Consider the following 23789-nt stretch of genomic DNA (forward strand, 5'->3'; position numbering starts at 1 on the left):
AGGGCAGGAAGTGGCCACTGAAGAGTATTTACAGGACACCAACGGTGCCAGAGGCAGAAGCAAGTGAGTTGTCAGTGGAGAAAGAGAAGGGCGACACCTAAGTTGGGACGACAGAGGAAGGTAGGGGAGCAAACGGTGGGTCCCGCAGGTCACGAGCTGTTGCCACCAGCAGGAAAGCCTGGTAAGCTGACCAGCATGTCCCTCCTCCAGGTAATGCAGGTGTCTCCCCCTCCGGTGACAAACGACTCACTTCCCCAGGACCCTCTACCATTCCCTTACACTCAAATGCCAATGCAGGTTCTTTCCAGAAAACCCAGCAATGCTGCATGAGATGACATCAACACTGCTCCCCAAAAATCCTGGGAAAGGCGGCAAAATGAAGGGAAGCCTGAAGGACAGGCAAGAGAACAGTGGCCCCGACAGAAACAGGAGCTTGAGCAGATGGAGAAGGCTGGAGGTAAAAATGGCTCACATGTCGTACGAAGGCAACATTTAGAGGCAGCGGCGTGGCAGGTGGTGGAAAAAAAGGTGGGGCAGACGGGCCAGCGAGACCCAGGCAGTGCCACCCCATCAACGGGGTGAGGAACCCCCTCGGAGTGGCCGAGACGTGCTCAACCTCAAACGGCGCCAAGGCCGGTCAACACTCTGAGACTTCTGGAGCCAGGCGACCGTGGCCCCGCCGAGATTGAGACAAGAAGAGCAAGATATCCCAAGGAATGCGACAATGTGGTCCAAAGGTCTCGCATTTATGGCTCAGCGACTATGTACCGTGGCCTAAATCCAATCTCCAAAGGGCCACCCATGTCCAAGGCAACCTGCGGCCAGGCAGCTGACCAGGAAGGCACCCAGGCCCCGAGCGCCAACTACCGTTTCCCGAGCAGACCCCAGGCACAGGGCCGGTACTCTCCTCCCGTGGCCCCATTTCATTCTGACACTAACCCCCAGGAGTGGCTCCTATTGTTTTACGGGTGAGGAAATAAATGGGAGCTTCGAAGAGTTAAGTAGCTTGCCCCAAATCCTACTGCTGGCTCAGTAACAAATGCTTATCGAATGTTGGCTGGGTGGACAGATGGAAGGGTGACTGGAAGACAGATGGACAAGGGAAAGGCCAGGCTGACAGATGGCTTCAGTGTCATCCTCCCCCTGGGACGACACATGGACCTTCTAGGCCTGTCAGAGGAAGCAGGGAGAGCAACGGGTAAAGCAAGAGCGGCTGCCCTTGAACAGAATGGCACCGACAAATAATTATGACACCTCTGGGTTGTTGGAAAAGGAGGAAAAATTACAAAAAACATTGGGCAGAGAAATGCACCCCCCCCCAAGTGCCTTTAAGTTTTCAAATTGAGGAGGAGCTGGAAACTTCTAGGGGGTGGGGTTCCGAGGGGCCCATGGCGGCTCTCCCCCCTGCCTCAAGGGTTTTCCTCTGGGTATTTGTGAGCTCAAAGTTTTCAGTTAGATGAGAAACAGGACACACCAGAGATCACACCCAGAGCAGGAGAGGCGCCTCACAAAAGCCTTTCCCCTGCAACTAACTCTGCTTTGTTTAAAGCAAGATCAGATTCGGCATCTGTACTTTTACTCGCTGCCTGACGAAAACCAGATGCCAAATGCCTCCCGGCACCGCATCCCAGCCCCTGCCCTGAGGAAACTAATGTGAGTCAGCCAGGCCAAATGAGCCCGCTGCCGTAACAAAGAGTGGCCTCGTCCAGGGGCCTAGCTCCACACTCCTGAGCCTTGAAGAAAAGGTACATTTTCAATCTTTTGAGAACAGGAAAGATTAAAAGGCACCTTGCGCTTAGTCTAATCTGGAGGTCTGGACCTTCTTCCTAAGGCTCCACGTCTAGCCCCACGGATGACTGAGACGCTGAAGCTGGTCACCAGTGGGTACCAGCTGCTTGACATTTCTGGTACCTGTGGAGAGAGCAGCCTTCTCCCCACCACAGCTCCTGAGCAGGGAGCCCCTACCCTGGAAAGCTAAATGGCCTTGGGGGACAGGAGCACGAAGTGAACTCGCCCTCCAAGAACACTAAGAGCCCCAGGGGTGGAAGGAGAGACAGCCAGCAAGCTGTAGCCCGTTCACCGCAGACCCCTGAGCAAACCACATCAGAGGCGGTGTTAAAATGGAACCTGAAGGGGCGCCTGGTGGCTCAGTCGGCTAAGCGTCTGCCTTAGGCCTAGGTCGTGGTCTCAGGGTCCGGCTCAGAGGGGAGCCTGACTCTCCCTTGGCCCCTCCCCCGCCTGTGTTCTCGCACTCTCTCTGCCACATAAATAAATGAATCTTAAAAAAAATTGTAACGTGAAGGCCAAACCCTACACAAACAGCAGTTAGCAATGCCACCCCGTTCCAAGTGCAGATCTGGCTCCCACGACGATCTCCCAGGCAAAGGTGGAGCGAGCGAAGTCTGATGCTGGGAGGAGGCCCTCCTCCCCTTGTGGCCACATCCACCACCCCTGCCCCTTGGCCCCCAAGCATGCTCTGGGCTGTGGGGGGGCGGGGGGGGGATGCAGGAATACCAGCTCTTAGCTGCCTTCACCAGGAGATGACACCTGTTACTTCCTCACCCGTCTTATTGGCTAAGATTAGTCACATGACCCCACAACACTGCAAATCTGGAGGAGTATGTGCAGGTCTGTGTTGTCCCAGACATATCATCTCAAGCCCTGGCCTTTCATTCCCGAGGCCTAACCCATATTTTCAGAAGAATTCAAGGTGCCATTACTTAGATCGTCCACCATTACCTCAAAACCCCAGTGACAGAGACCAGACAGCATCGTCCTAAAATTGATCCCCTCTTTCAAATTTCCATTTTATGTCATTTCCCAAGTCATCACACTCAAACACTTAGAGGCAGCTTCTAGACTTCCCCTTGTCTCCACATTCAATCAACCCTTCTCTTAGCAGTTATTTTATTCCTTTCCAATTTTCCTTTGACATCTTCCTCCATTGCCTACTCCTTTCACCTCGAATCTCACCACCTGGAACTGGTTTATTCCACTCAGCTTTTCCTGTCTTCCTTCCCTTCTGACCGACCTGGTACATGGCTGCCTCCCCATGCCCCTCAGGGTCCCCTTTCCAGCTTCCCCCCTGCTCACAACCCTTTCCACTGAATGCCTGCAGCTGGCCGTGCTCTAGGATCTGCCTGTGGAATTAGTCAGGACATAATCTCACTGTTCTCTGACAGTGCCATGTCCACTCCTGTCTCGGCAGGCCTGCTCATGCCGTCCGCCGCTCGGAATGCCCTTCTGCTCTTCCCACACAAATCCTAATCCGACCTCAGGATCCATTCCAAACACAATTGCCTCGCTCCGACTTTGCCCACCAATGCACTGAGCTCTCTCCTTTCTGGCTTACCCCAGGGCTCAGCACTGGCTCTGAAGAGTGTGCCTTTTGACGATCAGCTGAACTGTACTGTTTTATAAGAATAAATCCTTTGAGGGAGTATCTAATACAGGTTGCCCTCAACTATAAGTAGCAGAAAACATCAAGTCAACTGGCTGAAACAGTGAAGACAGGGAGTATGGAGGTCGACCTGCTCAGTGTTCAGTGGCTCTGGTTCCACCCCTCTGAGGGCTCAACAGCTTTACTTTCCTCATGGTGACAGGATGGCTGCCTCATATCCAAGAATCCAGTGGAAGGAGCTGTCCTCCTTCTGGGCTTCTAAGAGAAGACATTTTTCCCAGAATCGCCACAGCAGACTTCTCCTCATACCTCACTGGCCACAACTCTGTCACTCACTCATGTCTACACTATGGGCCTCCATGACTGGCTTAGACTGGTCAGCTTTTACTCAAGCCAAAAGCAGGGTCACTTTTCCTTGAGCAGTACCAGGAGAGAGATACGACCTTCAAACCAAATCAGGGCTCTGCCATCTAGAAAAGAACAGCTGTTGTGGAGGCAACCAAGTGTCTGCCATAGGCTGGGACCAACGTCACACATTTGTGTTTCCCGAACTTGCCACCCCATCCTGTGCTGGCACATAAGATGCTCAACAACAAGCCGTGGAATTGAGCTGAACTAGAAATTATCCTGTGGGTGTGAGAAAATAGTGAGCATTATAATAGAGTGGCACAATTGGACATTTGTGCAGAGAAACTGGAAAGAAGGCCAATAAGTCCAAACAGATGCAAAAAAAAAGTACTCAGCAGAGGAGGTTTGGGAAGCTCTGGTCCCAGCCCTCGGCTGGGCCCAACTCCCAGTTCCACAGATATGAGTAGGCCTCGGGCCAGAGCCCTGGGCTTCTCCCAGCAGGGCCCAGCTGGGCCTTCTCCTCAGTTCAACCCTTGCCTCCAATGGGCCAGTGATCTACAAGATCAGCCCGCACCCTGGCAGGCACAAAGGAGGCTCACAATGAAGGCTGTCAATGCCTAGCAAGCAACTGAGCACTTCGTGGGCACCCACCAATCTGGTGACTATGAGAACACGTGAGGTCTGCACTGTAAAAGCAAGGGCTGCCTTCCCTCTGGACTAAAGAGACGGCCCCTTTGTTTGCTCCAACGGGTCTCTCGTCCCTCATTCCTCTTGGGCCACCCCACTCAGATCTTTGTCTTCATCTCAGCTTTCCAGCACCCTCTCCCGGAGTCTCTGGGCAACAGACGGCACTCCAGGCCCCAAATACACATGCCTCCCCCTGAGGCTGGGAAATGTGCCAAGAACTACACGGAGAATATATAGACCACAGGGCTCCGAAGTCCCACTGACGCACCATCTCTACCTCACATCACAGGTCCGCGAGTTTTGGCTCTTCGGAATTTTACAGCTCCTCCTCAAGTACTGTAGTGGGCATTTCCTTGGCTGAAGAGAACTGTGTTAATGCAGCATACTCTAAAAGCTCACAGATTATAATACGTATTCAGTATTCGATATGGATTGACAGAACAACTCTTACATTGACCCCTATGGCACTGTTGATATTCAATCGTCGCTAACCTACAAATGTGGCAATGTCATACAACTCAATCCAGCATCTCCTCCGTGCCAGGCAACAGGCTAAGGAGGGGCTTGGGCCACCATGGCCAACAACACTGACAGAATTCCTGTCCTCATGGAGCTTACAGTCTAATGCATTAGATCATGCATTAAAAAGTAATATACCGTCTAGATTTTTGCCCTTGTAATTAATTATATGTGTATTTATTTGTGTACTGCTTGACTTCTTTGCTAGCCTATAAGCTACACAAGGATGATGATTGTTGTCTTTTTTTTTTTTTAAAGATTTTATTTATTTATTTGAGAGAGAGAGAGAGAGCACATGAGAGGGGGGAGGGTCAGAGGGAGAAGCAAGCTCCTCGCCGAGCAGGGAGCCCAATGCGGGACTCGATCCAGGGACTCCAGGATCATGACCTGAGCCGAAGGCAGTCGCCCAACCAACTGAGCCACCCAGGCGCCCCGATTGTTGTCTTTTCTAACACGCTGCCAAGCACATGGCAGAACATATTAGATATTTGCTAAACTTATTAATTCATGTTAAAATAGGTAAGTGCAGGTGCTGTGGCAGCATTGGGCGGGGGGTAAGATCAGGGACTTGACTAGCTTGGGAGTCCTGATATTGCTAATAGGGTTGAGTTAGGTCTTTGCGAAACAGGTCTTTATACCACATAGAATCTACCGGCAGCGTACATACACAGGGTTTCATAGGGACTACTTAAAATACTTAAGAGAACAAACTGTTTTCACGCACAATCCAGTTTTTCAGAAACTCCATTTACATAAACAATTGGTGCGCTAATTGCAAATCATTCTTATTTCTCTCCTAAAGCAGGATCCTCTAAGGATCTTTATTAGGCTCTCTATTAGCCTCATTTGAGTTACAGTATTTACTTAAAAGTAGTAACAGTGAAGTTCTTGAAAAATATTTGGTAATTCAAACATTTCACTAATTCAAACCAATCCTCCTCATTAGTCTACGTTTTTAGGGATTCTACCATCACATGAAGAGACAGTACCAAAGTCTGCACCTGCAGGAATATTCGCCAAATTCCTTTGCAGGAGGACACTTCTGATGGCAAGAACCTGAGCTAATCTCCGAAAGGGGTTGAAAACAGCAAATCAAGAAAGGACAATTTGAAGAGTGACTGTAATCCAATTTAGTCTAATAAATGACGCACACGTGAAGTCACATTCCAATTCTAAGCAAAGCACATGGAAATTTTAGAAGCTCCACCTCTGATCTTTTGATTGATCTGCTATAACAGAATGACGAATGTCAGTGAACAGCACTGACCAACGGACCTCTTATCTATTTTGCAGCCTCTCTGTGAGAGCCAGGCCCGGACGCACTGCACGGACATCAATGAGCTTGGACGGCATCTTCATGCGTGTTTGGCCTCTTGTCCTCTGCACCGGCTCTGAGATTTACCAACACACTGGTCACATTCATGGAGCATCTCAAACTCTCTTGACATGGCAAATGATCAGCAGGCCCTGTCCCCACGCCAAAAGCAAACAAAAATCTGTCGCCAGCAAGGAGGACGCCCAGTCTCTCCGAAGGATGCCAAAGTCCCCCATCTTGTCTCCTTTGCAGAACCTCGCAAATCTCTCGGATGCAGGCAGGATGATCAGGAGTTGGAGGAGATTATGCTCTGAATGTCTTAAGAGATTAGTTACTTAAAATCCTCCACATGACTTCAGTCATCCCCGTTACAGATGACAGAGTAAAAGCCTACTTGATTAAAGCTGAATGCCTATACATTCACAAAAGGGAAAATATGCAGAAGAAAACAAGAGTCAGATTACTGATGGGCACAGCACCAGCTCCAGGACATCGGGGGCTGCTGAATAAATTATGACAAGGAGGTACATGCAGTAATCACAGATTCACCATAAATACCGCAGCCCTCAAGGCTCTCATATTTACTTACTTTCCCCCAAAGCATAGATTGAATCTGGCCTTATCCTCAAATGAGGCCTGGCTCTCCCCAAATTCCAAATATGGGAAATTACAGCTCTTCTGTGGCAGTGGGGCGTGAAAGTGGAAAGGCAAGTGTTTGTATTACATCATGTTTTCATTTTAAAACAAAGACCTCATATACCAGAGTCCCTTTCTCTTCTGTGAGGGGCATTCTCCAGTCCCTCCACTCTCCCCCAACCCAACCCAGGCCTATGGCAGCCCTTTCCTCACCTCCGGAATACTTCCCCTTTAAGAGAAGAGGATTACACATGAGATCCCTGAGGATTCTCTTCAAATACATTCAAGCCTAGAGGCACATGAGTTCTCAATCTATTTCCTCCCTTCCGGAAGTTCACCTGCGGCGGGGAGCTGCTCAGAAGAGCTGGATTCATACGTGTGAGAAAGGAGTTACAGACGCTGTTCCTCCAGCCAGAAAGGGGCCGGGACAGCCAGCTGGGGGCCACAGCCCCTTCTGACAGAGGGACGGAGAAAGGGCTGGGCAGGGCACTCAGATGTGATCTTGCTTGTTGGTAATGAAAGACTAGAAGACAGATGACAAAACTGTCCAGCATGCTTTCTTGGGTACTAAAATATCAGAAGACCTTAAGAAACTGTTCAGCAAATCATCTCTAACCAGGTCCTAAAGGGTGGTCTAGATTCAGGATGAGCCTAGAATGACTCCCCCTACCAGTCTCTGATAAACTAACAGACGTGTCCATCTGGGAAGCAGAATCCCCAACAGACCAGCCAACTCCCAACCAACACAAAACCACCACAGAACAAAGCCGATGAGGAACACCAGAAAGGCCTCTGAGATGTGCTGCTTGCAGGGAGAAGGATGGCTCCATCCAGATGCTCTGGGGAGCAGCAACTACCAGCTGAAGTGACTCCCACGGGGCGCAGCTTCCAACCTGCCTGGAATCTGAGACCTGGGGGACTGGTGGAGAAAGGGGAAGCACCGATCGGATGAGTGCTTAGGGGTAGCAGCCCTGGGTCAGGGGATAGCACTTGGCAAGGTGTGGGCCTGGAAGAGCCTGGACCCCACTGAGCGGACGCAACAGCTTCTGGAACCCAGGCCCAACATTGGAGGGGGCCCTGAGCTGTCCCCACAGGCTCCCCTCCCAAGGCTCCCTGAGGGGAGCCACTCTGTAGGGAAGTAGGGATGTAGAATATAAGGTAGGAGACATGTCAACCTTAGGACCACCACGGCCCCCACATAAAGGGTCCTGAGGAGAAAGCCTGGTGTGGATGCCGCCTCTGATCTGATGGGAAGTATGTGACTGCTCTATTTCTCTTTTGTTCTGGCTTCCGAGAAATTCAGAGCCAAGGACAAAATTCCCAATTCCCAGAGACAGACAATATCCGCAGCAGTTAATAAGGACATTTCACATATCCAGGACTTGGGAAATTTGGGTATTTTCAAAAGAAAGAATTTGCACTCGCCGGGCCACCCACCCCAATCTCCCCCGATCAGTGGTATTCATCATGTCTTACTCCTTCAAAGGCCCTTCGTCAGGGCTGAGGGGGTATGTGTAATTCACAGCTGCTAAAGAAGAGTTGAGAACAAACCAGGAGGAAAAGATGTTAAGTAACAATAAGAGAAAAGATATACCTCAGGGACAGAAAAGAGTTCCCCCATGTCATAGTGTTTTTAATTAATCTTTCTATTTATTAAGATTAAAAATACAGATCCGGTGACTTCTTAAAATGTTTCTCACGATTTTACCTTTCAGTTCTTGGTTATGTGAGGTAACCGAACGAGGAGCGGCTTGGAGCCGGCACTCGAATATTTGCTGAATGAACAGACGGTAAGTCTTCTTAGGAAAGTATTGTAAGTAGTTTCTAGCAGAACAGTGGTCTTGGGATGGGGAGGAGCAGGTCAAACACTGATGTTGAAGAAGGGTCGACTATGTTAAGTGAATCCAACCGCCATCCCTTCAAAATGGTAACATTTTGACCGATCCAAGAAACCTGCATTTGCTCCCAGGGATTTAAAGAAAGTCATACCAGTGGGCGCCTGGGTGGCTCAGTCGGTTGAGCGACTGCCTTCGGCTCAGGTCATGATCCCAGGGTCCTGGGATCGAGTCCCACATCAGGCTCCCTGCTCTGCGGGGAGCCTGCTTCTCCCTCTCTCACTCCCCCTGCTTGTGTTCCCTCTCTCGCTGTGTCTCTCTCTGTCAAATAAATAAATAAAATCTTTAAAAAAAATTTAAAAAAAAAGAAAGTCATACCAGTGAACCTGAGAGGTAACCCAACACACTTTGAAATGATAATCTTTTTTACACAAATAGCTGCTTCTGCGGGGCTAGAGGGAAAAAAGGGCTCTTTTGGGTTACGGTCTTAAATGTCTGGTAGCCGGCAACCTCAGCGGTTACTCTAGTCCAGTTCATTCTAAATGGAAGAATCATTTGGGAATTGAAAATGCAGGCAAACTTCTCTCTTTTTTCCCCCAGTCTATGAACAAATACGAAACTTGACTGAATTAGACCCCAAACCCAATATTTATGGTTATCCTCTTAACAAGTTTTAAATATGCTTCATTTGAATTCAACATAATTTCAAAATTATAACTAAAACAGTCAACAAAATATGTGTGTACCTAATTTGTTAAGTTTATGTGTTTGGGGAGAAAATACTCAGAATAAACAAGTCAGTTATTTTCATTAAGTACATTAAAATTTAAGGCTAGTGTTTTTATTATGACTCTTGCTCTTGATATGGCAAGACAAAATTATTCCATGATATAGCTATTGAATGAGGCTCACTACTCCCCAATGATTTCACAAATTAGTTTCGACTAGGTATAAAATAACCAAATCAGTTCGGATATGACCATAAAATTAAGCCTGAAAAAACAGTGAGGTAAATTACCCCCTTTAAAATCAAGTTGTTGAACAATATGTTCTGTATGATTCCATTTATGTCAGAAAAAAAAAAATCTATATTGGTGTGAATATATGCATAAAAATTAGAGAAAAAGATCTGGAAGAATATATATCAAACTGTAAAGAATATGTATCAGACTAATAAGGGGCATGGGGCAGAGAGGGAAGCTTTCACATCTTACTCTCCATCTGCACTGTCTGGATTTTTTACAACACAACTATATTCCCCTGTTACCTCTGTCAATGACTTAAAATCCAAAAAAACAAAGCAAACAAATATGAGCTACCATCTGAAATTGAAACCAATCTCCCATGATCTTACTTTTATACAACACTTTACTGCGAAGCACTTTGTTGCTTTAAACTATGAGTTAATTCCAATCAAGTCTTCAGTGAAATTTAAGATTGATGGGATTGATAACATCTAAGAGGTTGTGAAACTTCTCTGGAAGTCTCGGAAAAAAAAAAAACAAAGGAGGAGGAGGTTGTCCCTGGACAGGGCAGGTGTGGTCTGACCTGCCGCACTGGCTGGTTACTCAGGTCCAGGCTCCTATCGCTCTTCCTACTGAAAGTCCTTCCTAGCAAAGTCAATCAAGGTCACCGACGCAATCAACGAATGGGCACACACCAGCTAGGTTATCCAAGTGCCCTGAGGCTCTTAAAGTAACACGTGGGGTAGGAAAGCTGGCCGCCTCGGATATTTCAAAACACGGAACAACTGACACCACTTCCCCTACACTGCAGATCCAGGGCTAAGGTACCTAACCCGTAAAGCCGTGCATGTCCTTTGGGTCATGGGCAATGCAGAGTGCCAGATTAATTTTGCTTTAGAGCCGAACTAGATCACTAGAGCAAGAGCGAGCAATCATACTGGTTACCACGTAGTAAAAACAGATTAATTACTACTTAATGCTGAGAGACAGAAGATTTCAAATGGATGGGGCTCCTGAGGGAAGGTAAGTTAATAAAAGGGGTCCATGAGAAGGAGGTCAACAGCCTGCCTCATGACATGTCTCTTGTCACCAGCACGCCACAGGCCGGGACCCAGTGCCCTGAGGGCAAAGAGGGTATTCTCAGAAGTCACCCAGAGAAAGGAGGCACGGACTGCACTCGAGAATGGGAAAACAAAAACACTATTAAATACACAAAAATAAGGCCAATTGGAGGCCATCCTGAACATGCTCCCATACATCAAAGAATCAGGTTTGGGGAAAGAACACACAACTGGTATCAGATTCTCCAGCCCCTCCCCCCCCACCACCGTTTTAATAAAGGGAAGGCCTAGGGACCTGAAAGTCAAGGGGAAGAGGCCACCCATTTCTTTGAGTTCACAATTTTGTTTGAATGTCTTTGCCCTGACGATGTTTTGATGCACGAAAGCTCTTTCCTTGCTACAGAAACAGGTCCCCTTCACTTCCACCCTAGACCCCCCACCTCCAGGAATGCCTCCTACCCTCCCTGGCCACTTCTCCAGGGGTCCTCCAGGACACCCGCTTACAGCTCTCTGGCATCTTCCTTCTGTCTCGGGCCCAAATCCCCAGACCTCATGCCAACTGACTGCTCCTTCAGGCCCCGGCCACTGACCCTCAGGCTTTTCCACTCCTTGAGGAGCCTTCTCAAAGCAGCCCCAAGGTGCCCAGGGTGGCCTCCAGCCCCACAGTTCCGCCAGGACCTCACTCTCCTATTACTTAAGAAATGCCTACCATTGCAGCTCTACCAGAAAGCCTTTCCAGACTGACCACTCACAAGCTACTCCAGCCTCATCCTTCTCCTGCACAGAGTTCCCTCCCTACTCCTGCTGAGCTGAAAACAAGAACAAACTTGCCCAGTCCCTCCTTCCCCCAAAGACGCCTGTCCTCCGGAGAACACATAATACCACTGTCCTCCTGTCCATGTGCAAAGTGATTTACCGTTTGCTTTACTGCTGGCCTTAGAGGATCATCGCCTAGAAGACAGGGACATTCAGCAAAGCCTGGGTCACTTGGATGACGGGAAACAGGGTACTCAGGTGAATTTAATTAAAGGGGTAATAGAGGATTAGACAGAAACTTTGCTTCAACTCTCATTATTACAAAGCCCGTTATAAAGGTTTTTAAAATATATCTGACCACTTTCCAGCCTGAGTAGAGTTAATATAATTTAATCTTTGATTTAGGATCTTGCAGTGCCCTGAGGCTCATCATTCTCTTCTGCTACTATAATTATAGGTGCAGAAGATGTAGAGACTGGACGGATGGTGGCCTGGAAGCTAATTTCTAGAATAAATCCTTGCTACCACATCTCGTGATTTTCGCCTTTCGGAAAGTGGAGTTCAAAAATAAAAACAAAATCCCACTTAATTGAAGGTTCCAGTTAAGGGAGGTTCATTGCCATGGTCTTTGTTAAGTGCCCACCACTGTGGCCCACAATTAGTCACTTAATAAAGCGTTCTTGATGAGGGAATTTGGCAACATGTGATTTTCTACAAATGCAAGCTTGATTTTGACGCAACCACTCATTTCTTTGAAAATCAGGGGGCATTCATGCACAGGTGTCCTAAATTTCCCTAAATTAAAAACCAACCCTTTACAAGGAGTTAGCTGTGCTCACTTTCAAGCAGCAAAGAAACAGGTGTCCAATCATGGCAAATGAAGAGCTCCCGAAGGAACCTAAAAATATTAATCAAGGAGCCATAATGGAGGATGCACGAGGCTAGGGACCATGGGAGGCCAGCAACGGAGCCACTTCATTCAGTTTCCAGGCCAGGGCTCAGCGGAAGTGGTCTGCCTGGGCTCTTGGAGACCCGGTCTAAGCCCAAATCCCAAACTCATTACAGTCTAAGCTGGTTCTTTGTGTCCTCATCATCCCAGGTGAACTGGGCCCTAAAACCACTGACAGTCATTTCTCCAGACCCTACAGGGCCACTCTCCCACCATTATGACTGCTGTCTCCTCTGCACTATCAGGATTCTACTGGGAATAGAATGCCTCCCCACACGGAAATCCTGCCCATTTCTGAAAGCTAATGAAGTCCTCTCACACAGTGTCTTCCCAGCAACCACCGCCTACTCTGAACTTTACTTTGCACTTCACAGGGGTCCCTGAACAGAATTCAGGAGCTATGTGAACTTGAATGGGGAAAAAAAAAAAAAAAATTACACCTTTATTTTCAACTAACCTCTCTGTGAATGCGGACTGTTTCATTATGAATGCAGGCAGCCATCATGATGATGTCTCCAGGACCTGTGACTCTGTCACAACAGAAATCACACACGCTTTCATATCACATCACAGTTGACACAGATATCTCAACATACCGTTTTCGTGCCTCACTATGCCGTAATTACAATAATGGTTAGACCTGCTGCTAGAGCTTGTTATTTAATGCGTTACTAAAGAGACATATTGCTATAATCATAAATTTGTTTAATATTTTGATGACTATATTTCAATATAATTGATTTCCTTTGTTAGTCGATGGATTTTTATTTGCGCATTTCAAAATGTTCTCCAAAGAAAGGGTCCACAAGCTTCACCAGACTGCCCAAAGGATCCAGGGCCCAAAATAGGTTTAAGAACCCCTGTTTGGTGACATAAAGGGACAAGCTCTAGAGTCCAACTTGGATTCAAATCCAGGCTCTGCCAATTTCTAGTGCTTGCCCTTTGAGCAAAATGATTCAAACTCCCTGAGCCTTGAGTTTCCTTGTCTTGGTCGAGGGAGCCAATATAGAAACCACTTAGTCGTCAAAAAATTAACCGAACACCTACTTACTTTGTGCCAGGCATGAGGCTGAGCTCTGGGGCTGAGCAGTGAACACGACACAGAGGGTCCTTCATACGGAAGGGCTTTGCTCTGCAAAGGGTCTAGCAGTCACTGGCACGTAAGCATTCTGAAAATACTACGGCCACTATTGCTAAGACCCCAACACTGCCTGTATAATTGTATGCGGATTTATGTTGCTCCCCATTGTGACAATGGCTGGCTCATCTGGCTCGTGCCCTCCCTTATCGGGGAGGGGCTGGGCCGCACACTCGCAGAGGGGCTGCTGGCGAGATGGAAGAACACAGGATTTGAATCAAATGACCTTGGCTTCAAAACCCTGTGCTGCTACTTACTAGCTCTGTCACTCGGCCAGCAACCCGTTGCTGTCCCTCCAAAATCTGTTCTCTCCTCCAAACCCTCAGTTTTTAGCGGGACACTCAGAATTAAGGATGCTATTTCTCAGCCTGCCTTGCGGCCAAGTATGGTCATGCACTCAAGCTGTAGCCAACGGGAATATAAGCAGAAGAGATGTGTGCAACCTTCAGGAAATGTCCTTAAATTGCGAGGTCTTGCCCTTCGCCAATCCTTTACCTCCTTCGTGATGGCTGGGGCTAGCATAGCCATCTTGGACCATGCCATGACCTTGGGAATGGAGGCAGGCACGTGGGGCAAGACAGAAGCGGCCTGGATCCCTACCACTGTGGAGCACTATATCCAGCAGGTACAGTAGTCTACCTGAGGCAAGTTCCTTAAACTCCCGGGACCTCGATATCTCCATCTACAGAAAGGTGATGACGGGAGTCCTCTATCCAGTGAGTATATCTGGAGGACTTAATGAGACAGGGCTCGCTTCACAGCAAAAGCCAGAGCTAGAAGAGGTGGTATCATTACTGTTCTTCTCTTACTACAATGCAAAATGCAAGGGACTGGGGCGTCCTAACACAGCCCTGGGTGCCCAGTGGTGGCTCAATAATTCACACAGGTGGAGGGCATCCTAGAAGTCTAGTCCTCCTGACAAGAATTCCCTTCTCCGGCACCCCGGTCAAATGGTCCCCAGGAAAGGGAAAGTGTACCACCTCTGCGACAACTGGTGGGGACGGTGTTTGTTCACCCATAAATCACGATCTTCAGAACTCTTCCCCCGACTGCCCCAAGCAGCTTCACTTCTGTCTTCTGCCTTTGAGCATGAGTCCGGCCTCTGAGCTCACTCTCATCAGAACATCGAAGTTCCCTTCAGTCTCTTACGGAAGAACCCTCTGGCCTCCTCCCTGAGAGGTAACTGATCACTGCCTCAGTCCCATCCTATTCAAGCAAGAGGCTTCTCAAACTCTACACGTGAAATTCTCTGCCGCTGGGGGACACACAAACGCTCACGAGCCGGCTACAGGTTCTAAGCAGCGCTGATCCAGAGATGTCCCAGTCTCCTACATCTTCCCTGGCTAACACTTTTAAAGCTATTTCGTCTTGTTTGCAACATCAGCACTGGCCTAGGAGGCACACGGCTATATGCAAAACTGAAATGTGCTCTACGGGCCTGAAGTTTATATTCCTCTTTCCCCGACTGTCCCCTTCCTGTTCTTGCAGACACAAATCCTATGCTGTCTCTCCCGCATTGCTGTCATCTTTCCATGTCACTGTCACCCATGCAGGCTGCTGCCAGGCACAGTCCCGGCCGCCTCTCCCTCTCTCCTCATTCCCTCCTTTTTCACACACACGCCACATTCATGCCACGGTCACACCAGCCTGGCTCTCGCTCTCTCAATCTTCTGCCCCTCTGGCTCCACCCATTCTCAGCAGTGGAGACTTCACTAACCCTCGTGGCTCAGCCGGGCCCGGGCTTCAGATGGCTCTGGAACTGGAACAAGGGTGGCCGTGGCCGCCCAGGGCTCCCAAGTCGGGTGGGGCACCCGGCGCTACAAGAGGAAGAGACAAGACACAGTGGTCACAAGACACAGTGGTCACTGTGGGTTCGGGTGGGACAAAGACAAGGGCAGGAGTCAGCACCCAACAAGCAGAAAAGGAGGAACCTGATCCAAATCCCAGACGCTGCTGGCAAAGGAAGGGAGCAGAAAGCACAGGTCCAGCGATGTGGAGGGTGTTGCTGGCATGTGGGAGATCTACCCTGGATACACCCTCGTGTACTGTAGCGTTTTCTGACTCAAATTTGCCATTTCTGGAGGCCGACAGCACCTGCATCAGCACCACTTTGCAGAGTACTTTGCCTCACCCTACTTTATACAAACAAAATTTGATTCTAGGTGTGTGACCCACATGAGCATAAAACCTTGGGATTCTTTGCTCTTTGAAATTCACATTACACGGTAATTTACAGTACCCAGCAAGAATGCTGACGCATGAATCAGCCCACACCAGACTGCAAGCAGGAAATAAGACCCCCAACCTGGGTTTTGTTCCCTCCCCAGACAACCCCAGCTCTCCAAGGTTACCAGCAGAGTCGCAAGAGCCCCTCCCTGCCCTGCTGACAGTCATCAGGTGATGGGAGCAGGTGAGACTTTGCGGGGGGGGGGGGTGGCAAAAAAACAGGCACACCGCACTTCTAAACCTTCCCACCCTCACCCACGTCTGGCGGGCTGCCAGGACTCCCCTGCACCGCCACCTTGATGCTCCTTTCCTCCCCGGCACCTGTTTATAAGGGGGGCTGGGAGTGGAGGGAGGAGAACAGAGTCAGGGCCCAAGCTCCATTCCAGAGTGGCCCAGAGGGTGAACAGCAGGGGGACCTGCAGGAGGCCTCCCATTTCTAGAGCAGCCAGAAGAAACAAAAGGCACAAATGTCCCCATTTCCTTGTTTTGCCATCGGTGGCTCCTTCTCCTGCCCTGGGCCCCACCCTTCCACCCAGCCCTCTAGCCGGCCTTAGCCATCCCACCCTCCTCTGACTCCCCAGGGCCTTCCTTGTTTGTCCTCTTGAATCCACATGAATCACTAATTACTGATTTAAACCCAGACACTAAGTGAATGACAAATACAGTATGAACAAATATCAACGGGATATTCAGGACTGGCACACAGAGAGCTATCCGCCTTCTTAACTCTGCCTGAACAGACGGGAGACATGGGGACACTGTATCCTCACCCAAACACTGACTAACCTGCCCCAGGACCCGGCGTCTGCGTGTGTGCTGGGGCGGGGAGGGGTGGCACTAATGAACTCACACACTGGTTCTTTCACTTGGAATTACCTGCGAGAGCAGAAAGACTGATGCCTGGGTCACCCTCCCAGAGAATCTGGTTTAATTGGTCTGGCTGGGGTTGCTGCCTGGAGATCGGGACTTTTTAGAAGCTTCCCCCAGTGATTCCAACATGCACCCAAGTTTGAGAACCACCGACTGGACACATTTACTATGTGTTCCAGACATTTTTCAAAGCAGTCAAGATATTTAGGACACCTTTTATAGCCTTTCACTGTCAAGACGGCTCTTGGAGGTATCATCCCTTTTTTGCTGAGGTTCATATGGCGATCATGAGGCTGAGATTCGAATCAGGCTCTCGAACTCCAAAACCCGTTCTTTCCACCCAACTGTGAACTCCTACAAGGGTACAGACAATGCATGAGAGCAATCTCTCTAAAGAGAAGCAGGTCATGAATAAACTCCGTAAATGCAAAATATCTAGACTCGGAAATGCAGACACCATAGGCAGCTGTGATGACCTCTTCACGCAGGAAGAAACCACGACGGAACCATACAGAGAGGTCAGAGGGCGTGCTCCTGTGCAAGGTCTGAGGAGATGGACAGAGAGGATGCATCAGATCCTGGCTAGGAAGTTTATCCTAGACCCAAGATGTGTCCTCAGATACTACACATAAGACGGTGCTCAATGGCATAGAAAGTATGGGCAAAAGGGGGGGGGGGGGCTCTGCAATGGGGAGAGAATTCCTAGGACAGGTGTCAAGGGTTTACCTCTTGGGACAATAGCTCTTCATCCTGCTCTAAGCATTCTGGCCTTCTGTAGGGGCACCAAAACCAATCCGAACACATCCCCTCGCAAGCAGCTTCCCCTCCTCCAATCCCTCTTCCTCCAGAACTATGCTGAGTTTCCTTGGTGAGGGGTCATAAGACGGGTATCCTCAAACATTTTTAGTCTCCAGACCACTTAGGTAGGTCCCTTCACCACCCTATTCCACTCATGCCTACTTCCTCCCCTGCCCAAAAACAAAACAAAACAAAAAATGACCATCATTACCACTAAACCAACTTTCCCCACAGTAAGAATAACGTTGCCACTTTGAGTTAGGAATTAAGGTGGACCAACACAGAGGCGAAGACACTGAAGTTTATAAGCCACATGGAGCCCCTAAACCACCGACATGCAGATGGGAGGATCTCACCACGAGGCAAGGCCGGGGACAGACACTTCAAGGACAGCAGATGCTCCTTCTTAAAGACACCAAACAATAGCTCACCGTTCCTCCTGGGTCAGAAATGGGCCTCTTGTACCCTATTCCAACCTGTGATACACACTGGCAGTGTCCTGGTGTCCCCCAAAGCCAAGTGTTGATGGGAAAGAACCACAGGGAATTACAGGAACCAAGAGCAGGTTAAACTTGCCCATCGATCGCACTGTTAAGCAGATCCACTTACCCAGCACAGCCAGACAACTCAGCACTGGGAAAAAGCACTTCATGTCGGCAGCAGAGAAGAGACACAACACAGGACGCTCCCTCTTCTCTTGCACTTAATCTCTCATTTCTGGCAATCCACTTATAGCTCCAGAGGACAGTTTTGGAAACAGAACTTAACTCAAAAAATGAGAACAGGTTAAAGAGAAGAGATCAGGAGATTGGGGGGGGGGGGGCGCAGCGAGGGCTGCAGGTGGCTTGTGTTGAACTCCCCTATGCTAAAAGAAGGGTCCAGAACAATTCTGAAGGCCCTCTAGGCTTCTGCCACATCGCGTGCCTTGCGGTTTCCACTGGAATTGTAGATTGCAGTGAATTAATCCTCGAGGAGAAGGGAAAAAAGAGTCTGAGAAAATCCTTTCATCCACTGATTATACAGAAATGTCCTTGGCTTCCCAGTGAAGGTGTCTGTAAGCTCCCTCATTCGGACTCCCCAAAGGGAACAGGGCAGGTTTTGTCAAAACCTCTGACAGCTAAATCGCCCCGGAATGGCACCGACTGTTTGGGTTTCTTCATCAAAAAGTCCGTCTCCATCCATGTCGGTAGGTCACGGAGCTGCCACCTGCCCCACACCTACCCAGAACACACGAAGCAAGTTGGCGTTCAGCGGCCCCGAAGCGAAGCCGGTCCCACAATGCCAGCAGATTTCTAAAACAAACACAACAGAGATGTATCAAAGGCGAACACCAGCACCGCAAAACCGAGAGGGGCTGAGCGCTGGGCTGCGCTGGCCGCCTGGGTCCCGTTCCCGGACCAGGACAGTCAACCCGTGCGTTCTGACCTTGGGCAAGTCGCTACACTGGCCCCGGCCTCAGTTTCCCTGCCCACAGCAGGGCAACTGCGGGAAGCCCGATTGTTCCTGCAATACTTTGCCCACACGCCTCACTCCAGGGAATTCCCTTCGCCTCCTGCCGAGCCCGGCGCCACGGGTAGCCCCACCCTCCGCGGGGGCACAGCGGGAGGGGGCTCCGCCGTGGGGCCGCCACTCCCCGTTCCACCTCCGGCCCCCGCCCCAAACGTGGGAGCTCCGCGCGCGCCGCGTCCCAGGTGGCCCCGCTATTGTTTTACCTTCCCGGGTGTTTATTTTTCGCTGATTGGAAAGAAAAGAGACGGTGGAAGAAGCGAGCGGCGGCTCCGCTTTCCGCTGCCGGGGCGCGCTCGCCGCGCGCCAGACCAGCCAGGGGAGGGTCTCGGGCCCGACCCCCGAGCGGAGCCGGCCCCGCGCCCGCCGCCGCCCTCCCCGCCCCCTGCCCCGGGTTCCCGGCTGCCCGCGCCGCCGCCCCTCCGCGCGCCGCCCGCGCTCCCACCGGATACTGACCTCGCCCCCGGCCCTCTCCCTCTGTGCGTCTGTCCGGCGGCCGGCGGTCCGGGCGCACGCCTCTGGGGACGCACCGCCTTCTCCTTCTCCCCCCGCAGCCTCACCGGCAGCCGCGCTCCGGCCCCTCCCGAGGCCCCGCCCCTCCAGCTCGGCCCGCTGCACCCGGTGGAGCCGCGCGCCGGGCGAGGGCGGTGGCCTGGGCGAGAGGACCCGCCCCCGGACCCGCCCCTTCCCCCGCCCCCGGAGACGCGCGGCCGGGCCCAGAGGGCTGGGGGGTGGGGGGCACGCGGGGGCCGCTGTTCTCTCCCGGGCGCACCGGCCGAGGGCAAGAGCCACCTCAGGGCCTGGGCACAGGGGGCGTGTGGCTGGGCAGCCCTGAAAGTTAAGTAGGGCGTTGTACGCAGGCTGCCGGGCCGTGGGCAAGAAGCACAAGGCCCTTCCCAAAGCCCAGCAAAGGACCCACGAGCCTTGAAGAGGGCGGCAAGGGAGCGTGTCCTCTCTCCAGAAAACAAAAACAAAGCCCTTAGCAGGAGATTTGAATACTGATTCCAGCAGTATTCACTATGTAGTGGAACCCCATGTTGTGCTTCATTCTAGAGCAGAACTTCCTAGAAGTTGTGGCCAAATTGGACTCTGGACACAGCCTGGGTTCTAACCCTGGTTCTTCCACGTCCTTGCTGCCGACCTTGGTGGAGTTATTTCACCTCTCTGTACCTTAGTTTCCCCATCTGTTGTATGGGGAAATAGCCCGCCCCTACTAAAGAGGGTTATGGGAGATGTCCATGGCACACTTGCAAAGCACTTAGAGTGGAGCCTGCCCCATCTTAAGCACTCCGTAAATGTAAGATATAATTATTTTTGAGGAGCAGCCCTACCCAAACAAGTGCATTTTCATCCATTAAATACTTAATGAATACACATGCCTTCTGGGTAGGAACGGTCAAAAGGTAACCAAGGTAGAATAAGACAGTCCTGCCCTCCTGGAGTTTGCAGTCTAGTCAGGAGACTATAAAACAGGTACTGCAAGAAAAGAACAAAGTGTTGAGGAAGCAGGTGCTAGGACCTGGACCCTGTGTTTCGGGGTTGGGACATGAGGAGGAGGGATTTGGTCAGATCAGGTCAGGTGTCAGGAAGGCTTCTTAGAGGAAATGAAAACTAGGTAGAATCCAAAAGAGCAGAAGGAGGCTCCAGAGGAAGGAGAGGAGGGAGGCAAGGAGTAACTGAGTCCAGACCCTGAATCAGTATCCTCCAAGACCTAGAGGGACGAGAGAGTAATCAGAGGACCAGAAATCTCTGTTGGGCACAAATTAGGCTGTAGGAAAGTAACAAGAAAGAGCAGAGAAGAAATCTGGTGCCAGAACCTAGAGGGCTTTGTATGGTGTGTTAAGGGGTTTGGACTTTAGGGACCCCCTGGTTGGCTCAGTCGGTTGGGCGCCTGCCTTCGGCTAAGGTCATGATCCCAGGGTCCTGGGATCGAGTCCCGCATGGGACTCCTTGCTCAGCAGGGAGCCTGCTTCTCCCTCTGCCTGCTGTTCTCCCTGCTTGTGCTCTCTCTTTCTAACAAATAAATAAAATCTCTCCCAAAAAGGGGGGGGGGGTGGACTTTAGTCCAGGGCCATAGTGAAGCCCCTGAAGATTCCAAGCAAGGCAGTACTGCTCTCAGATGTACATTTTAGAAAGACCACTCTGGCCTAGATGTGGAAAATGGGTGGGAGGGGAGTTCCACAGGAGGTTAGTGGGTGTTGCCGTAAATCTAGACAAGAGATCCGGTGACCAGGACCACAGAAGTAGCAACAGGGAGGGAGAGAAATGAGCAGGTCCCCTGGACATCAGGAGGTAGACTCCGTGGAATGCCAGGTTGAAGGTGAGGAATGGGGCAGAAAAACCAGCTCCACCTCAAAAACTGAGATCAAGAAACATAGGATGAGATTGGATGTATTGAGTTGGAGATGCCCAAGAGCCATAGAAGTAAAGATGTTCAAAAAACAATTGGGGGGCGAGGTGTGGAGTTCAGAACTCAGAAAGGGATTGTGGGTTTGTAAGATGTTTTTCACTCTAATGGACGGTATGGTGATGAAAGGATTTCGGGAAGGAGTATACTGATAATTAACTTTAAAAAAAAAAAAAGTTAGTTACCCACTCCCCCAGTGGGCAAGGCAATGAAGAACATGCTATGGGGGATAAAAAAAAGTTACTAAGGGGTCTTACTTGCCCTCGCCTCTCTTCCTTGCCTATAAATTCCTTGCAGGCAGGACCTGTACTTTAATTAACCCTTATCCCAAACGTCTCTTGGCATTGCAGTCTGCATATTGCACTATAAATACCTCAACTGAATTGAATTGAATTAAATATTTATCACTATACCAAGTGTTATATGGAAAATCTCTTCTTGTGTGTTAAATATTACCTCTTTTCCCCAAGACAACCCTGACTCTGGCATCTCTCACTTCTTATCTGCTAGACTCCTTCATTTATTCGTTAAGCATGTACTATGTGCTAAGAAGTCTCTGCTCTCGCTCGTGGCACTTATTCTGGTGGAAAACGCCAACAATGAAACGAATAAATATAGAACATAACATGACATGTGTTCTTAGGAAAAGTGGGAGAAGGGAATCGTGTGCATGTGTGTGGAGTGGGGAGGAGTATTCTGTTCTAGGTGGGTGACCAGGGAAGACGACACCTGATTAGAAGGAGTGAGTGAGCCTTGGAGATTTCTGGAAGTAGAGCGTTCCAAGCTTAGGGAACAGCAGGTGCAAAGTCCCTTAACATGCTCAGAAACTATAAGGTGTGTTGGCGTACCTGAAGGGACATGAGAGCAAAGGAGGAGAACTGTGATCAGAGAGGTCACAGAGGCCAAATCCTGTAGGACCTCATGGGCTAGCAGGCAGTTTGGGTCCCTCTGGCTGCAGAAGAAGGATAGAGCGTCGGGAGGTACCAGGGGAGGAGGGACACTGAAAAGGAGGCTCTTGTAGTTGTGCAGGTGAGAGATGACTGTGGCTAGGACTAGGATGATAATGATACAAGTTGTGAGATATGGGTGGAGTCTAGAAGCATTTTGAAATTATGTTCGATAGAATGTTCTGGAGAATTGGATAGGGAGAGGGAGAGAAAGAGGAGAGTCAAGGGATCTGCAAGAAGAGCTACCTCAGCCTGTGTCAGAGCTCTCGGACCCCAACAAATTGCCCGACCTCTTATCCAAGACCACACTTCCTAAGCGTTTAGTCCCCAGGCCTCTGCCTGGGCCACTTCCTCCATCCTTGAACCCTGTACTCAATATCCCTTCTCCTTTTAAACTTCTCCACCTACCCCACCTCCTACCACCTAGACCCCTTGCAGCTTTTTGGATGGTCTGCCAACCCTTGACCCCATCACCACCCCATATATGCTATGGCTGGTTCCTAGCATAGCATCTTTCTAATTTTCTCATGGATGGACCATCTAAGATCTTCAAAGGGCTGTGCTAACTGCAGGGCAGGGAGAGTAGAGTGGAGGCATACCTCCTTTTATTGCGATTCACTTTATTGAGTTTCACAGCTACTGCAGTTTTTTACAAAATGAACATCTGTGGCGACCCTGCTCAGAGCAAGTCTTTTGGTGCCATTTTACCAATAGCCTTTGTTCACTCTGTGTCTCTGTGTCACTCCCATTTTGGTAATTCTCACGATATTTCAAACTTTTTCATTATTATTATATTTGTTATGGTGATCTGTGATCAGTAATTATGACTGGCTAAAAGCTCAGATGATGGTTAGAATGTTTTAGCAATAAAGTATTTTTTAATTAAGGTGAGCACTTATTTTCTAGACATCATGCAATTGCATACTTAATAGACTACAATAATACAATAGACTACAACAATACAATAGACTACAATAGACACTGGGAAACCAAAAAATTCATTTGACTCATTTTTTTGGCAATATGCACTTTATTGCAGTGGTCTGGAACCTAACCCTCAATATCTCTGGGGCACACCTGTACAGTGAAAAGAATGTCTCTGCCCTCCAGACATAGAAAGCATTAAATGAAGTGCTGAACAGTGGCATGACGGTGACCCTTTCAGGAGACCATCTACAGACAGCGAGTCTTAAGGGAAGGAGAAGCATCAAAGGAGAGGAGGGGACAGAAGACCCCAGTCACCAAACGCATCTGGTGTCTGGGCTAAACATTAGCAGCTTGCTTCAAAACAACTTACGTTGGAATGTTGAAACCTCTTCCTGGACTGGCCTGGGATCAGGTGGATATTTTGGACATTTTGGAAGACTCCCTAATCTTCTTCCCCCGGGGAGTTAAATTCAGAAGCCTATAAAGCCAGACTGAAGCA

At 49.6% G+C, this 23789-nt stretch overlaps 2 protein-coding genes across 4 annotated transcripts in view; one reads left to right on the forward strand and one right to left on the reverse strand.

Annotated features, from left to right (window-relative positions):
* The window catches only part of IGSF3 (immunoglobulin superfamily member 3), a 92477-nt gene extending 72865 nt beyond the window's left edge, over positions 1 to 19612 (reverse strand). For 2 of the 3 annotated variants that reach the window (XM_081815754.1, XM_081815753.1), the window contains exons 1-2: positions 19466 to 19612; positions 18113 to 18795 (exon numbers count right to left, since the gene is read on the reverse strand). In XM_081815754.1, the coding sequence (XP_081671880.1) occupies positions 18113 to 18155 (43 nt within the window). In that variant the 5' untranslated portion in view covers positions 18156 to 18795; positions 19466 to 19612. The remainder of the gene's footprint in view (positions 1 to 18112; positions 18796 to 19465) is intronic. The other variant, XM_081815755.1, reaches the window with a different exon arrangement.
* Positions 1 to 23789, forward strand: part of ATP1A1 (ATPase Na+/K+ transporting subunit alpha 1) — a 343485-nt gene that overhangs the window by 245577 nt on the left and 74119 nt on the right. The window lies entirely within an intron of this gene.

The sequence above is a fragment of the Leptonychotes weddellii genome, chromosome 4 (genome assembly GCF_054177405.1).
Source record: "Leptonychotes weddellii isolate Sample4059 chromosome 4, ASM5417740v2, whole genome shotgun sequence".
Lineage (NCBI taxonomy): Eukaryota > Metazoa > Chordata > Mammalia > Carnivora > Phocidae > Leptonychotes > Leptonychotes weddellii.